Raw genomic sequence first — 17,046 nt, forward strand, 5'->3', positions numbered from 1 at the left:
ACACACACACACACAGCAGTTACATTGTACTAGTAGTACAGTCACAGCAGCGAGGGTCTCACCCTGTACTGGAAGCAGGACACACACACCCAGCAGTTACATTGCACTAGTAGTACAGTCACAGCAGCGAGGGTCTCACCCTGTACTGGAAGCAGGACACACACACCCAGCAGTTACATTGCACTAGTAGTACAGTCACAGCAGCGAGGGTCTCACCCTGTACTGGAAGCAGGACACACACCCAGCAGTTACATTGCACTAGTAGTACAGTCCCAGCACTGGAAGCAGGGCACACACACACACAGCAGTTACATTGTACTAGTAGTACAGTCACAGCCGCGAGGGTCTCACCTTGTACTGGAAGCAGGACACACACAGACTCAGCAGTTCCAGCAGCCGTGTGAGCTGCATTACAGACAGACTGGAGAACCAGCGTTGCAGAGATTCTTGCTCAGCATTTTTCAGTACCCACAGAGCACACACCAAGAGATTGCGGCTGGACTCTGCAGAGAGGGCACTACCTGAACGCACAGGCTGTGGAGAGACACACAGGTAAAGCACTAGTAATACATTCAGCACAGTTCACAGTCTTTGCTGGTCATGGGCCATATACAACTGAAATACACAGCAACACATGCACTGAAGAGGCTTATGTAATGCATATTATAGAAGACCATTTGCACTGCTGCCATTCAGAGCAGGATTTAATCCTATTATAATGGTACACTGGAGATGGAGGATAATGGAGTAGTATAATATGTTTAAGAACAATGCAAATCAACTGTTGATCTGTGTGTCTGTATTGGACTTCCAGGTCATTACCCAGCATTCTCCTGTGCTCTCCTCAGTCCTCATAGAGAGAATAGCTGTAGCTACCAATACGTTATTACGGAACAAGTGAATGGAAGAAAAGAAACGGAGCAAAAGGAGAAATGTCGGGATTCATCACTCACAGCTGATGGCATCGGGAAGCTTGTGCTCTTCTGCATTGTAGGCAATGGGGACCCTGCTATTGCCATGGCAACTGTTTGACTGATTGTTCCCCCGTCAGAGTCCACTTCATCTGCCATAGAGGCATGACGGATGCGCTGCACATGTGGCTCAGCTAAAAAAAGGATTAGAGTGTCAGCACCTGTAATAGGTACACTAAGAGAATTTAGAGTGTGGTCTGGTCTGTTTAAAAGGTAGTAGTAGTAGTAGCAGTACGTTTATTTATAAGGCGCCACAAAGTGTCCGCAGCGCCGTACATAGCAAACAAAAAAAAAACAAATTACAAGGTAACGTACAGGGTGTGTAGAAAGATACAGTATAAATAGGGGTATAGCTGGTAGAACTAAAATCAGCATCAGTTCAGAAGTAGGTGTCAAAATAGTCAAGAAGACCGAAGATGAAGTAGAGGAAGGGAAGAACAGGACAGGAGCACAGGTGAGGTAATGAGGTAGGGTGAGTACGTGAGGAAGGAGGGCCCTGCTCATAAGAGTTAACATACTAAAAATAGGTGGGTGGACGAACGAAATACAATAGGATAAGTAGGAACGGAGGGGAACGGAGGCAGGATAGGAGGATCAAAAGAGGTTAGGAGGAGGGATAGGCTAGTCGAAAAAAGTGGGTTTTGAGGGAGCGCTTGAAGGAGGTAAGGGAATCAGATAGCCTGATGGGTGGCGGGAGGTTGTTCCAGTGCAGGGGGGCAGCGCGAGAGAAATCTTGGACACGGGAGTGGGAGGAGGTGATTAGGTGAGAGGTCAGTCGGCGGTCAGCGATGGAGCGAAGAGGACGGGAGGGAGTGTGGATAGAGATCAGTGAAGAGAGGTAAGGAGCTGTGGAGGAGGAGAGAGCCTTGTAGGTGGTGGTGAGGAGTTTAAAGAGAACTCGGAAAGGAATGGGGAGCCAGTGAAGAGATAAACAGAGGGGGGAGGCGGAGGTAGAGCGGTGAGAGAGGAAGATGAGCCTAGCAGCAGCGTTAAGAATGGATTGGAGAGGTGCGAGGCGGGTGAGAGGTAGCCCAGAGAGAAGGATGTTGCAGTAGTCAAGGCGGGAGATGACAAGAGAGTGAATGAGAATTTTGGTCGCGTCAGTGGAGAGGAATGGTCTGATGCGTGAGATGTTGCGTAGGTGAAAGCGGCAAGACTGTGAGAGAGCACGAATGTGGGGGGGTGAAAGAGAGGGAGGAGTCAATGATGACACCGAGGCAGCGCGTTTGGTCGGTGGACGTGATCTCGGTTTCACCAATGCTGATGGAGATAGTGGGAGAAGAGGGGATGTTCGGGGGATGGAAGATTAGAAGTTCAGTTTTAGCCATGTTTAGTTTCAGGAAGCGTTGGGTCATCCAGGCTGAGATGGCCGTGAGGCATTCGGAGACCTTGGACAGAAGTGATGGGGATAAGTCGGGGGAGGAGAGATAGATTAGGGTATCATCAGCATAAAGGTGGTAATGAAAACCATAGGAGCTGATGAGGGTGCCCAGAGAGGTGGTGTAGAGGGAGAAGAGGAGAGGGCCAAGGACTGACCCTTGGGGAACACCGACTGGCTGGGGGGTAGTAGGAGAGGAGGAGCTCGGAGTGGAGACGGAGAAGGAGCGATCGGAGAGGTATGAGGTGAACCAGGAGAAGACCGTGCCAGTGATGCCAAAGGAGCGGAGGGTGTTGAGCAGGAGAGGGTGGTCAACAGTGTCAAAGGCAGCCGACAGATCAAGCTGGATGAGGATAGAGAAGAGGCCTTTGGATTTAGCCGATAGTAGATTGTTAGTGACTTTGGTCAGGGCAGTTTCAGTGGAATGTAAAGGGCGGAACCCGGATTGGAGGGGGTCTAGAATGGAGTTAGCAGTAAGGTGGCTTAGGAGACGATTATAGGTCAGACGTTCTAGGAGTTTGGAGGCAAAAGGGAGGAGGGAGATGGGCCTGTAGTTGGATGGAGAGTTGGGGTCCAGATTTGTTTTTTTGAGAATTGGGGAGACAAGAGCGTGTTTGAAGGAGGAAGGGAAGATCCCAGAGGATAGGGAAAGATTAAAGAGGTGAGCCAGGTGAGAGCAGACTGATGGACTGAGACGACGGATAATATTGGAGGGGATAGGATCAAGCGGGCAGGTGGAGGGAGAAGCGGATTGAAGGATAGAGTGGACTTCAGCAGCAGTGGTGGGGTAAAATGAGGACAGGGGTTGGAAGGAGGGGAGTGGAGATGTAGGAGGGGAGGAGGGAGAGGGTGAGGTCATGGCAGCAGTGATGGCAGTCCTGAGAGAGGAGATTTTGGTTGAAAAGTAGGTAGCAAAATCAGCGGCTACGATGGAGGACGGAAGAGCTGGAGGAGGGGGGGAGAGCAAGGAGTTGAAGGTGGCGAAGAGCCTGCGGGGATTGGATGATTGGGAAAGGATGAGGGACTTAAAGTAGGATTCCTTGGCCAGAGCAAGGGCAGAGCTGAAGGAGGAAAGAATGAATTTGAAATGGAGATAATCCGCAAGAGAGCGTGATTTCTTCCAGAAGCGCTCAGCAGTGCGAGAGCACTTTTTAAGGAATCGGGTGATAGGTGAGTGCCACGGTTGGGGGTTGGAGCATCGAAGGGGGATAGAGGAGGGAGGGCAGGCAGAGTCCAATGCCGAAGATAGGGTGTCATTATAGAGGGAGGCAGCGAGGTTCGGGTAGGATATGAGGGCGATTGGGGCGAGAAGAGGACACAGCGTGTTTGAGAAGGCAGCAAGATCAAGTGTGTTGACGTTATGCCGTGAGACAATGCGCTTGGGAGAGGGGGTGGGAGAGGGGGAAGCAGGATAGATAGACTGTAACGCTGGAGTTCTTTATGGCATGTGGCTGGATTCCAACCTCACTGACCAGGAATGCCAAAGTGTATGCTGCCAGTGTCTGTACTAAAGCTACAGGTCTCCCGTGGTGCCACAGCGGCGCTACAGCTCTCCCATGGCACTACTACTGATGCTACAGCTATCCCATGAAACTACACTGTTGCTACAGCTCTCACATCCTACCACTACTGATGCTACAGCTCTCCCATGGCATTACTACTGACGCTACAGCTCTCCCATGGCATTACTACTGACGCTACAGCTCTCCCATGCTACTACTACTGACGCTACAGCTCTCCCATGCTACTACTACTGACGCTACAGCTCTCCCATGCTACTACTACTGACGCTACAGCTCCCCCATGCTACTACTACTGACGCTACAGCTCTCCCATGCTACTACTACTGACGCTACAGCTCTCCCATGCTACTACTACTGACGCTACAGCTCTCCCATGCTACTACTACTGATGCTACAGCTCTCCCATGCTACTACTACTGACGCTACAGCTCTCCCATGCTACTACTACTGATGCTACAGCTCTCCCATGCTACTACTACAGCTCTCCCATGGCACTACTACTAATGCTACAGCTCTCCATGGCACTACTACTAATGCTACAGCTCTCCCATGGCACTACTACTAATGCTACAGCTCTCCCATGGCACTACTACTAATGCTACAGCTCTCCCATGGCACTACTACTGACGCTACAGCTCTCCCATGGCACTACTACTAATGCTACAGCTCTCCCATGGCACTACTACTAATGCTACAGCTCTCCCATGGCACTACTACTGACGCTACAGCTCTCCCATGGCACTACTACTGACGCTACAGCTCTCCCATGGCACTACTACTAATGCTACAGCTCTCCCATGGCACTACTACTGACGCTACAGCTCTCCCATGGCACTACTACTGACGCTACAGCTCTCCCATGGCACTACTACTGACACTACAGCTCTCCCATGGCACTACTACTGACGCTACAGCTCTCCCATGGCACTACTACTGACGCTACAGCTCTCCCATGAAGCTAATAGAAATAAAAGCAATGGTTTCTATCTGCCTTTATATCTTGGCAGAGCGTCTAGAGGGTGAGTGTGGGGATACTGTTGCTAGACTCCTTCTGGCACTGGTTTGGCAGCCTGTTTACTAAGCCCCAGCTTATCGGCCAAGTGTGTTACATGGATACTCACCCGTGAAGTCGTACAGCTGTGGCAGAGTCTCCATGACGATACCCACCAGGGGAAGATAAAGGCGGGAAATGCTCTGCTTGATGGCAGGCTCGGCGTAGCGAGGGTCGGTGTCATGGCTGCAGAGGAGGTTGTGGAGAGTGCTGATGGCTTTCTTCTGGAGGAAAAATACACTATAAAGAGAGAGGGGAAGATGGCACATCACAGAGGGAAGAATAAGGGCACTGGGCAACAATGGGAGAGGACACTGGAGGACTGGATAAATAATGAGTAACATATTAGCCTTAGCGAGAAACGAGTTACTGATCTCACCCTTCGACATCAGGCTCCAGTATTAGGGCGAGTTCTGTCAGGATGAGGCCGGAGAGGAAGTGCTGCTGCCTGAATGGCACCGAGAGCTCAAACATATTGGTGACGGTCTTGTCCTGGGCTGGACTGGAGAAGACAGAGCTCTGAGGGAAGAGAAAGATGGGGGGGGGACCATTACTGGACGGCGCAATCACCTGACTATCTCCCTTGTGTTTCTGCCGCCTGACCAGTGTACTTATGCTACACTAACATCCATAGCAGTTCAGGAATCCACAAGTGCAGGGTAACATTGATGGCTTACCACAGCTCTGCCCAGTATAACTGATTAATAGAACACACATGCCTGGGTGCCTAACTCAATATCACAGTTACAGCTTCAGTACATCTCAAGATAATACATAGCATGTGGTGCAGGCTCCTAAATCCTTGTGTGGTTACTGGTGCACTACAGCAGGCCTGAGCTGTGAGGAAGCATGTGGTGCAGTCTCCTTATATTATTGTGTGGTGACTCATGCACTACAGCAGGCCTGAGCTGTGAGGAAGCATGTGGTGCCGCTTCCTAAATCATTGTGTGGTGACTGGTGCACTACAGCAGGCCTGAGCTGTGAGGAAGCATGTGGTGCAGTCTCCTTATATTATTGTGTGGTGACTTGTGCACTACAGCAGGCCTGAGCTGTGAGGAAGCATGTGGTGCAGGCTCCTAAATCCTTGTGTGGTTACTGGTGCACTACAGCAGGCCTGAGCGGTGAGGAAGCATGTGGTGCAGTCTCCTTATATTATTGTGTGGTGACTTGTGCACTACTGCAGGCCTGAACGGTGAGGAAGCATGTGGTGCAGTCTCCTTATATTATTGTGTGGTGACTGGTGCACCACAGCAGGCCTGAGCTGTGAGGAAGCATGTGGTGCAGGCTCCTAAATCCTTGTGTGGTTACTGGTGCACTACAGCAGGCCTGAGCTGTGAGGAAGCATGTGGTGCAGTCTCCTTATATTATTGTGTGGTGACTTGTGCACTACTGCAGGCCTGAGCGGTGAGGACGCATGTCGTGCAGTCTCCTTATATTATTGTGTGGTGACTGGTGCGCCACAGCAGGCCTGAGCTGTGAGGAAGCATGTGGTGCAGGCTCCTAAATCATTGTGTGGTGACTGGTGCACTACAGCAGGCCTGAGCTGTGAGGAAGCATGTGGTGCAGTCTCCTTATATTATTGTGTGGTGACTTGTGCACTACTGCAGGCCTGAGCGGTGAGGAAGCATGTCGTGCAGTCTCCTTATATTATTGTGAGGTGACTGGTGCACCACAGCAGGCCTGAGCTGTGAGGAAGCATGTGGTGCAGGCTCCTAAATCCTTGTGTGGTTACTGGTGCACTACAGCAGGCCTGTGCGGTGAGGAAGCATGTGGTGCAGTCTCCTTATATTATTGTGTGGTGACTTGTGCACTACTGCAGGCCTGAGCGGTGAGGAAGCATGTGGTGCAGTCTCCTTATATTATTGTGTGGTGACTTGTGCACTACAGCAGGCCTGAGCTGTGAGGAAGCATGTGGTGCAGGCTCCTAAATCCTTGTGTGGTTACTGGTGCACTACAGTAGGCCTGAGCGGTGAGGAAGCATGTGGTGCAGTTTCCTTATATTATTGTGTGGTGACTTGTGCACTACAGCAGGCCTGACCGGTGAGGAAGCATGTGGTGCAGTCTCCTTATATTATTGTGTGGTGACTTGTGCACTACAGCAGGCTTAAGTTGTGAGGAAGCATGTGGTGCCGCTTCCTAAATCATTGTGTGGTGACTGGTGCACTACAGCAGGCCCGAGCTGTGAGGAAGCATGTGGTGCCACTTCCTATATCATTGTGTGGTGACTGGTGCACTACAGCAGGCCTGAGCGGCGAGGAAGCATGTGGTGCAGTCTCCTTATATTATTGTGTGGTCACTGGTGCACTGCAGCAGGCCTGAGCTGTGAGGAAGCAGGTGGTGCCACTTCCTATATCATTGTGTGGTGACTGGAGCACTACAGCAGGCCTGAGCTGTGAGGAAGCATGTGGTGCAGTCTCCTTATATTATTGTGTGGTCACTGGTGCACTGCAGCAGGCCTGAGCTGTGAGGAAGCAGGTGGTGTAGGCTCCCTATAAAATTGTATGGTAACTGGAGCACTACAGCAGGCCTGAGCTGTGAGGAAGCAGGTGATGCCGCTTCCTATATCATTGTGTGGTGACTGGAGCACTTCAGCAGGCCCCAGCTGTGATGAAGCATGCGGTGCATGCTCCTTATATTATTGTGTGGTGACTGGTGCACTACAGCAGGCCTGAGCGGTGAGGAAGCAGGTGGTGCAGGCTCCTTATATTATGGTGTGGTGACTGGAGCACTACAGCAGGACTGAGCAGTGAGGACTGTGCAGCGTGGAGGCAGCCATTTTGTGGTGAATTCATAGGCAGCCTATGAATTTAATCAGAGCCCCAGTAAACTCACAGGCTCTTAGTAAAAGCAGTAGGCTGTACAGCCATCCTGCCTCAAGACCTCCATGATGCAACATGTGAATTGATAGACTGTCATTTCCAAAATAATGGATCAGCTGAGAAAATGGATGCCACCAGTGTGTGTAGACCATGGTTACACTAGTCACAGTACCTGCGAGGTGGTGGAAGAGACGGAAGGTGAGGGAGAGTTGGGCGGCGACAGACGGCTACAGGGGAGGTTTAGGGAGATGTAGTGCTCATGTGAGCAGACAATTCGCAGTAGATCCATGCGCAGTGAGATCAGCACGTTCGGGTTCTGCGCCTTTGGCAATTTACTGTTGATCTGTAAAACAGGAATTATTGGTCATAGACTCAGGCAATTACATAGTTCCCAGCAACTGAATACACTGTTAATGCCATGGATGCCAGTGGTAAACACCTACCTAGGTGTGATGCCCTTGGTACAGTTACTATTAGGTGCCCACCTGATGACTTACAGATTTAGCCACGCTCATTATTGGTGCGCCAATTGCCACATGCTTCATACATGGAGAGTGGCGCGATACCTTCATCACTTGTGCATCTAATTTGTTCCCGCAACTCATAGAAATGCAACGAGCGGCGTTGGTGCAGTGATTTTGTGCCGCCAGTGAGACATTGGTGCGCCAAACCGGTATGAGCGGCTGTGGCACAGCATCGATGGGCGCGGCTATATCTGTATATTAGAGACTTATCTGGACAAATGGACTCTTGAGGAAACCACTTTCCCTTGATATGATGATTAAGGAGAACCACTCCCAGTGCCTACCACCACCGAGAAGGAACTCTACTGTCAGATGGGAGTAGTCCGTCCACCACTTTATGGGCCTTATTCTAGTTCACTCTTTCTGACAAATTCCTTCTTAGATGGCCAAAACCATGTGCACTGCAGGTGGAGTAGATGTAAAATGTGCAGAGAGAATTAGATTTGGGTGAGTTATTTTGTTTCTGTGCAGGGAAAATACTGGCGGCTTTATTTTTACACTGCAATATAGATCTCACTTTGAAGTAAAACTCCACGCAAATCTAATTACCTCTACACAAGTTACATCTGCCCCACCTGCAGTGCACATGGTTTTGTCCATCTAAGAAGGAACTTGTCAGAAAGAGTGAACCAAAATAACCCCCTATGAGCCAGACAAGGTACATGAGAGATCGGTTTCCTTCAAGTGCATTATTAATGTAGCACCACTACCAGGATGGACACCACCATCCTACATGTAGTATTGCTTGCTCACAATTGGAGATATTGTGGGAAATTTACTAAAATGGGATCTAGTTCACATGGGGGGCCAAATGTAATAGGGTGAGAGTTTCAGAAAGTAAGAGAATTGGGAGAGTTTTCCCATGTTTCTTAAAGCAGCAATCAATTACATGGCAAAATCAACCTGGTTTTGCAGTGTAATTGATTGCTGCTTTAAAAAAAAAAGGGGGAAACTCTCCCAAAATCTCTCACTTTCTGAAACTCTCCCCCTATTACATTTGGCCCGGGATGTTGCTATGGGCAACTAATCAGAATCGACTTATTTATTTAGCACCTTCTAGAAGATAATACATAGTATCTGATTGGTTGCCTATAGCAACATCTCATGTGAAATAGAACTCCCATCTAAAGGTTCCCATACATGCTGCGATAACCAGCGTGCAATGCAATATCAGCAATGCTGATCGCATGCAAAACGCACGTGTGCGCTCCGACGCTTTGCATTGCACGCTGCTTATCGCAGAGCGTATGGGGACCTTTAGTAAATTTCTTCCATTATGTCCTCAGAAGGAACACTCTGCTGTGACCATGCGGAGACAAAAACACGAGGGGAGGTGGTAGGATCACCAACTATTCTGGTCTGTGACCTCAGAGCGGCAGGACACATGGCACTACATTACAGTAACCCCATACAAGAACATTGTCTGCCCATCGATCCCATTCAGTAACAACAGCGTTACTGTAAGTCTTTATTTTACCTGTTTGTAGTAAGATCGGATGAGATTGAAAATGAAACCCCGATCCATCACGGCCAACAGGTCGTTGAAGAAAAAGGCAAGACTGTTGTTGAGGCGTTCTGCGAGATCGGCATCCTAAATGTTGTAACACACCGGACAATGAGTACATGATGGGTGGGGAGAGACATTACACCGACAGACACTGAAGGCTTAGGATCATATACTGAGATGAGGAAAGGCAAAAGAAAATAGTGTGCACAGGGGTTAGATAATTCTGTCTCCTCGTCCATCAGCCTTTCTGAGACAGACGTACAGTATGCATGATTACAAGTCTCCCTATAGGAAGCAATGACCGCTGGGTGAGCAGCCTTCTTTCTATTGCTTACATGTAAAAATGGAAAGGAGGTGAGGACTAAGGAAAGCCAACATGGCCATACACAAGCGTGCGCTATCGTATGTACCTTCAGATATCGGCTGGTGATCTCAGCACAGATGTTGCACACAAGCGCAGATATGTCATCCACGAATCTCTCTGGAAAGCGCTGTTTGCGGGGAGCATCCAGTTTCTCGGAGTTATGGAGATGCAGAGCCATGCTCTTTGTCTGTAACCAGAAACCATGCACGATGAAGAGGAGACTCCGATAAGGGAGACATGCCAGGGAAAATAACTATGGATGACTGAAGGCTCATCTCCAGATTTCATCCCAACTAGCACATCTCTCATCCAGTCCTGTTTACACAACGACTCTAGAACATTCATTATAAAACACATTCTAGCACTTCCCTAATACAGTCCAGATTATACCCCAACTCTAGCACATCCCTTATCTAATCCAGTTTACACCTCCACACTAGCGCATTCGTCACCCAGCCAGGATTACACCCAGACTCCAGCAAATCCCTCATCCAGTCCAGATCACAGACTCCAGCACAGCCCTCATTCAGTCCAGATTAGACTCCAGCACAGCCCTCATCCAGTCCAGATTACGGACTCCAGCACAGCCCTCATCCAGTCCAGATTACGGACTCCAGCACAGCCCTCATCCAGTCCAGATTACAGACTCCAGCACATCCCATATACAGTAGAGATTTCAGACTCCAGCACATCCATCATCCAGTCCAGATTACATAGACTGAATGGACTGGATGAGGGATGTGCTGGAATTGGGATGAAAACTCCTCAGACACTTACCATCAACTGAAAGAAGAACCAGGCCTGGCTCAGAGCTGCTTCACGTACAGGACTACCACTCACCACCCACTGCAAGGCCAGCTCCTCATGTAACAGCTATATAGAATAAGAACAGTCACATTAATACTATGGCTTCCCCTCACTATACCCCTCGGAGTCACCCATGCTCCAGGGACAGACTTCTTGTCACATAGCTCCCTTCTGCCTGTGTCACCCTGTGGTGGGAGGGACAGATCCCATGTCACATAGCTCCCTCCTGCCTGTGTCACCCTGTGGTGGGAGGGACAGACCCCATGTCACATAGCTCCCTCCTGCCTGTGTCACCCTGTGGTGGGAGGGACAGACCCCATGTCACATAGCTCCCTCCTGTCTGTGTCACCCTGTGGTGGGAGGGAAAGACCCCATGTCACATAGCTCACTCCTGTCTGTGTCACCCTGTAGTGGGAGGGACAGACCACATGTCACATAGTTCCCACCTGTCTGCGTCACCCTGTGGAGGGGGGGGGGGGGGGGGGGGGGGGGCAGACTGTGTTGATTACCTGTCAGAATATTATCCCTTAATTCCCCAAATTATTTACATTCTAGAAAACACTGAATAACAGTGAAAATAGGAGAACCGTGCTTAGGGGTATAGAGGTTAGTGTTAATACTGAACAGGAACTGGTTAAGAAGCAGCTGGATGGATGGATGGTTTAATGGATGGGTCACACATCATAATTCTAGAGCACAGCACTTCTAACATGTAACATATAAATCAGGACTTCATACACTGTGCACTGACTGATGGGGAAGGTGCCAGTTACCCCTTTATGACCCATTGACTGTTTCAGGTGTATCCCAGTTGAGACACTAGTAAAGTAGCAGGAGGACCTAAGTAACCCAAAATATACATGGACCGGTCATTTTGGGTTTTAGTTATATAGAATCGTAGCTCATATGAAAAGACGTTAGGATTTGTCCTAATGTGAAAATGTTCACATTATATTTACATCTAGATGGACATCGGTATTTGACATCATAATAATACAATCTATGCAATCACTTTATAATAATCGTCCATTACAAATGGACAAAGGGTCATAAAGGGTTAAAAGTTCCTACAAATCAATGCCCCTTTCTGTGCTGCTGGTGCCCTGGGCTGGTTTTCTCTATAGAATACCCCACAACATGCCCTGTGTCAGTCCACACATGTACCTTTTTGGCGGTGAGGCGAGGCTGGGTGGAGGAGACGTCACCCTCCATGTAGCTGGATATGCGGTTTGGACTTCGCTCATTGTTCTATGAAGGAGTTAAAAGATTGCAGGAAAATGGGGATGGAAAGGTAACAGGAAAAGAGAGTGGAGAGACATTGAGGGGGTTAAAAAGTCATTGTTGTATGGGGGAGGAAAGGAAAGATGACATGAAAAATGATAATCGTGTTACAAGCAGCTTGGTAGAAATGTATGACACCTTCTCTAGTAATGATCTATAGCTACATACTCTTGTCCCATCTGTACTGTGGAGAAAAGGTATGCTGCCCTGATCAGCCAATAAGATGATCACTTTTATTTTTTACCCCCAACATAAATAAATGATAAATAGACTTTCACGGAAAACAGTCACACACCAATATCACATAAGGTATTGTCTGACCGCGTGGCATGGCTACCAGAGGACGCTGCATGCCACTGGATGGAGTGCGCCATTGCGTGCACACACTAGATGATGTAGGTCAGGCATGTCCAAACGATGGCCCTCCAGCTGTTGTGAAACTACAAGTCCCAGCATGCCTTGCCACAGTTTTGCTATTAGAGAATGCTGAAACTATGGCAAGGCATGCTGGGACGTGTAGTTTCACAACAGCTTGAGGGCCACAGTTTGGACCTGCATGATGTAGGCGATAAGTCATTATGAAACAGCAAATTGTCCCAATATCGCTCTAATGTGTTCAGTGTTTCAAACATTGGAGCCTGATATCTCTCTCTCTCTCTCTCTCTCTCTCTCTCCTTTGAAACATCTTGGGGGGTATCGTGAGGTACCAGTTATAGAACAATGGTTAGATGCAACATTTATTTTCCCTAAACATTATGATATCATTCCTACTACTGATGACCATGGAGATAGTCAAGTAAAAGAGAAATACATTTAGGAGATGTGGAATGGATGCCATCTAATCTAGCACAAGATACGGGAGATGTCACACTGAGTGGTACGGGATTACAGAGCTACTGGTGAAATGGATGCAGAGGTCATGCACAGAGAGGTTGGCACATGCATAATACGTATAAGGAGAAGTGCCACCTGTCGGAGCTCAGTGTTGGAATTGGGCTGGGTCCGGCGTTGCACAGATTTTGGACCCCCAGGACAATAAGCAGAGTTCACCCAAGAGTGAGAGCGATCGATGCCCTGCAAGAGAGAGAACGCCAAAGGAGGAGAGAAAACAATCCATTACAGAGAATGCCCAGGAGAAAGTGGAGAGGATGGATAAAGAAACTATACCAAGTAATGCCCCCGGGGGAAAAGAGAAGGGATATATCCAGTAACGAGGCGGTCAGGGTGAAGAAAAGTGAGGAGAAAACATAACCAGTAAGGAGAATGTCGGGGAGATAGTAAGTGAGGAGAGAAAACATATCCCGTAAGGAGAATGTCGGGGAGATAGTAAGTGAGAAGAGGAAACATACCCAGTAAGGAGAATGTCGGGGAGATAGTAATTGAGGAGAGGAAACATACCCAGTAAGGAAAATGTCGGGGAGATAGTAAGTGAGAAGAGGAAACATACCCAGTAAGGAAAATGTCGGGGAGATAGTAAGTGAGAAGAGGAAACATACCCAGTAAGGAGAATGTCGGGGAGATAGTAAGTGAGGAGAGAAAACATATCCAGTAAGGAGAATGTCAGGGAGATAGTAAGTGAGGAGAGAAAACATATCCAGTAAGGAGAATGTCGGGGAGATAGTAAGTGAGAAGAGGAAACATATCCAGTAAGGAGAATGTCGGTAAGATAGTAAGTGAGAAGAGAAAACATACCCAGTAAGGAGAATGTAGGGGAGATAGTAAGTGAGGAGAGAAAACATATCCAGTAAGGAGAATGTCGGGGAGATAGTAAGTGAGGAGAGAAAACATACCCAGTAAGGAGAATGTAGGGGAGATAGTAAGTGAGGAGAGAAAACATATCCAGTAAGGAGAATGTCGGGGAGATAGTAATTGAGGAGAGAAAACATATCCAGTAAGGAGAATGTCGGGGAGATAGTAATTGAGGAGAGAAAACATATCCAGTAAGGAGAATGTAGGGGAGATAGTAAGTGAGGAGAGAAAACATACCCAGTAAGGAGAATGTCGGGGAGATAGTAAGTGAGAAGAGGAAACATATCCAGTAAGGAGAATGTCGGGGAGATAGTAAGTGAGGAGAGAAAACATATCCAGTAAGGAGAATGTCGGGGAGATAGTAAGTGAGAAGAGGAAACATACCCAGTAAGGAAAATGTCGGGGAGATAGTAAGTGAGAAGAGGAAACATACCCAGTAAGGAAAATGTCGGGGAGATAGTAAGTGAGAAGAGGAAACATACCCAGTAAGGAGAATGTCGGGGAGATAGTAAGTGAGGAGAGAAAACATATCCAGTAAGGAGAATGTCAGGGAGATAGTAAGTGAGGAGAGAAAACATATCCAGTAAGGAGAATGTCGGGGAGATAGTAAGTGAGAAGAGGAAACATACCCAGTAAGGAGAATGTCGGGGAGATAGTTAGTGAGAAGAGAAAACATACCCAGTAAGGAGAATGTAGGGGAGATAGTAAGTGAGGAGAGAAAACATATCCAGTAAGGAGAATGTCGGGGAGATAGTAAGTGAGGAGAGAAAACATATCCAGTAAGGAGAATGTCGGGGAGATAGTAATTGAGGAGAGAAAACATATCCAGTAAGGAGAATGTAGGGGAGATAGTAAGTGAGGAGAGAAAACATACCCAGTAAGGAGAATGTCGGGGAGATAGTAAGTGAGAAGAGGAAACATATCCAGTAAGGAGAATGTCGGGGAGATAGTAAGTGAGGAAAGGAAACATATCCAGTAAGGAGAATGTCGGGGAGATAGTAATTGAGGAGAGAAAACATATCCAGTAAGGAGAATGTCAGGGAGATAGTAAGTGAGAAGAGGAAACATACCCAGTAAGGAGAATGTCGGGGAGATAGTAAGTGAGGAGAGAAAACATATCCAGTAAGGAGAATGTCAGGGAGATAGTAAGTGAGGAGAGAAAACATACCCAGTAAGGAGAATGTAGGGGAGATAGTAAGTGAGAAGAGGAAACATATCCAGTAAGGAGAATGGCAGGGAGATAGTAATTGAGCAGAGAAAACATATCCAGTAAGGAGAATGTCGGGAAGATAGTAAGTGAGAAGAGGAAACATATCCAGTAAGGAGAATGTCGGGGAGATAGTAAGTGAGGAAAGGAAACATATCCAGTAAGGAGAATGTAGGGGAGATAGTAAGTGAGGAGAGAAAACATACCCAGTAAGGAGAATGTCGGGGAGATAGTAAGTGAGAAGAGGAAACATATCCAGTAAGGAGAATGTCGGGGAGATAGTAAGTGAGAAGAGGAAACATATCCAGTAAGGAGATCGTCGGGGAGATAGTAAGTGAGGAAAGGAAACATATCCAGTAAGGAGAATGTCGGGGAGATAGTAATTGAGGAGAGAAAACATATCCAGTAAGGAGAATGTCAGGGAGATAGTAAGTGAGAAGAGGAAACATACCCAGTAAGGAGAATGTCGGGGAGATAGTAAGTGAGGAGAGAAAACATATCCAGTAAGGAGAATGTCAGGGAGATAGTAAGTGAGGAGAGAAAACATATCCAGTAAGGAGAATGTAGGGGAGATAGTAAGTGAGAAGAGGAAACATATCCAGTAAGGAGAATGTCAGGGAGATAGTAATTGAGGAGAGAAAACATATCCAGTAAGGAGAATGTCGGGAAGATAGTAAGTGAGAAGAGGAAACATATCCAGTAAGGAGAATGTCGGGGAGATAGTAAGTGAGGAAAGGAAACATATCCAGTAAGGAGAATGTCGGGGAGATAGTAATTGAGGAGAGAAAACATATCCAGTAAGGAGAATGTCAGGGAGATAGTAAGTGAGAAGAGGAAACATACCCAGTAAGGAGAATGTCGGGGAGATAGTAAGTGAGGAGAGAAAACATATCCAGTAAGGAGAATGTCAGGGAGATAGTAAGTGAGGAGAGAAAACATACCCAGTAAGGAGAATGTAGGGGAGATAGTAAGTGAGAAGAGGAAACATATCCAGTAAGGAGAATGGCAGGGAGATAGTAATTGAGCAGAGAAAACATATCCAGTAAGGAGAATGTCGGGAAGATAGTAAGTGAGAAGAGGAAACATATCCAGTAAGGAGAATGTCGGGGAGATAGTAAGTGAGGAAAGGAAACATATCCAGTAAGGAGAATGTAGGGGAGATAGTAAGTGAGGAGAGAAAACATACCCAGTAAGGAGAATGTCGGGGAGATAGTAAGTGAGAAGAGGAAACATATCCAGTAAGGAGAATGTCGGGGAGATAGTAAGTGAGAAGAGGAAACATATCCAGTAAGGAGAATGTAGGGGAGATAGTAAGTGAGGAGAGAAAACATACCCAGTAAGGAGAATGTCGGGGAGATAGTAAGTGAAAAGAGGAAACCTATCCAGTAAGGAGAATGTCGGGGAGATAGTAAGTGAGGAGAGAAAACATATCCAGTAAGGAGAATGTCAGGGAGATAGTAAGTGAGGAGAGAAAACATACCCAGTAAGGAGAATGTCAGGGAGATAGTAAGTGAGGAGAGAAAACATACCCAGTAAGGAGAATGTAGGGGAGATAGTAAGTGAGAAGAGGAAACATATCCAGTAAGGAGAATGTCAGGGAGATAGTAATTGAGGAGAGAAAACATATCCAGTAAGGAGAATGTCGGGAAGATAGTAAGTGAGAAGAGGAAACATATCCAGTAAGGAGAATGTCGGGGAGATAGTAAGTGAGGGGAGAAAACATACCCAGTAAGGAGAAAGTCAGGGAGATAGTAAGTGAGAAGAGGAAACATACCCAGTAAGGAGAAAGTCAGGGAGATAGTAAGTGAGAAGAGGAAACATATCCAGTAAGGAGAATGTCGGGGAGATAGTAAGTGAGGAAAGGA

The 17,046-nt window shown here is 47.5% G+C and overlaps 1 protein-coding gene across 8 annotated transcripts in view; it reads right to left on the minus strand.

Moving 5' to 3' along the window:
• The window catches only part of DOCK6 (dedicator of cytokinesis 6), an 86,003-nt gene that overhangs the window by 19,057 nt on the left and 49,900 nt on the right, over positions 1–17,046 (minus strand). For 5 of the 8 annotated variants that reach the window (XR_014473614.1, XR_014473613.1, XM_083185172.1 and 2 more), the window contains exons 23-32: positions 13,195–13,299; positions 12,109–12,192; positions 10,915–11,010; positions 10,184–10,324; positions 9,744–9,857; positions 7,915–8,085; positions 5,303–5,442; positions 4,994–5,163; positions 954–1,105; positions 352–534 (exon numbers count right to left, since the gene is read on the minus strand). Coding sequence is in view for 6 of the 8 variants with exons in the window: in XM_083185172.1 (XP_083041298.1) it covers positions 352–534; positions 954–1,105; positions 4,994–5,163; positions 5,303–5,442; positions 7,915–8,085; positions 9,744–9,857; positions 10,184–10,324; positions 10,915–11,010; positions 12,109–12,192; positions 13,195–13,299 (1,356 nt within the window). In the remaining 2 variants the exon portion in view is untranslated. Of the gene's footprint in view, positions 1–351; positions 535–953; positions 1,106–4,993; positions 5,164–5,302; positions 5,443–7,914; positions 8,086–9,743; positions 9,946–10,183; positions 10,325–10,914; positions 11,011–12,108; positions 12,193–13,194; positions 13,300–17,046 lie in introns of those variants that run through there. The other 3 variants (XM_083185175.1, XM_083185174.1, XM_083185176.1) reach the window with 3 other exon arrangements.

Source organism: Crinia signifera, chromosome 4, assembly GCF_055691185.1.
Source record: "Crinia signifera chromosome 4, ASM5569118v1, whole genome shotgun sequence".
NCBI classification, from domain to species: Eukaryota; Metazoa; Chordata; class Amphibia; order Anura; family Myobatrachidae; genus Crinia; species Crinia signifera.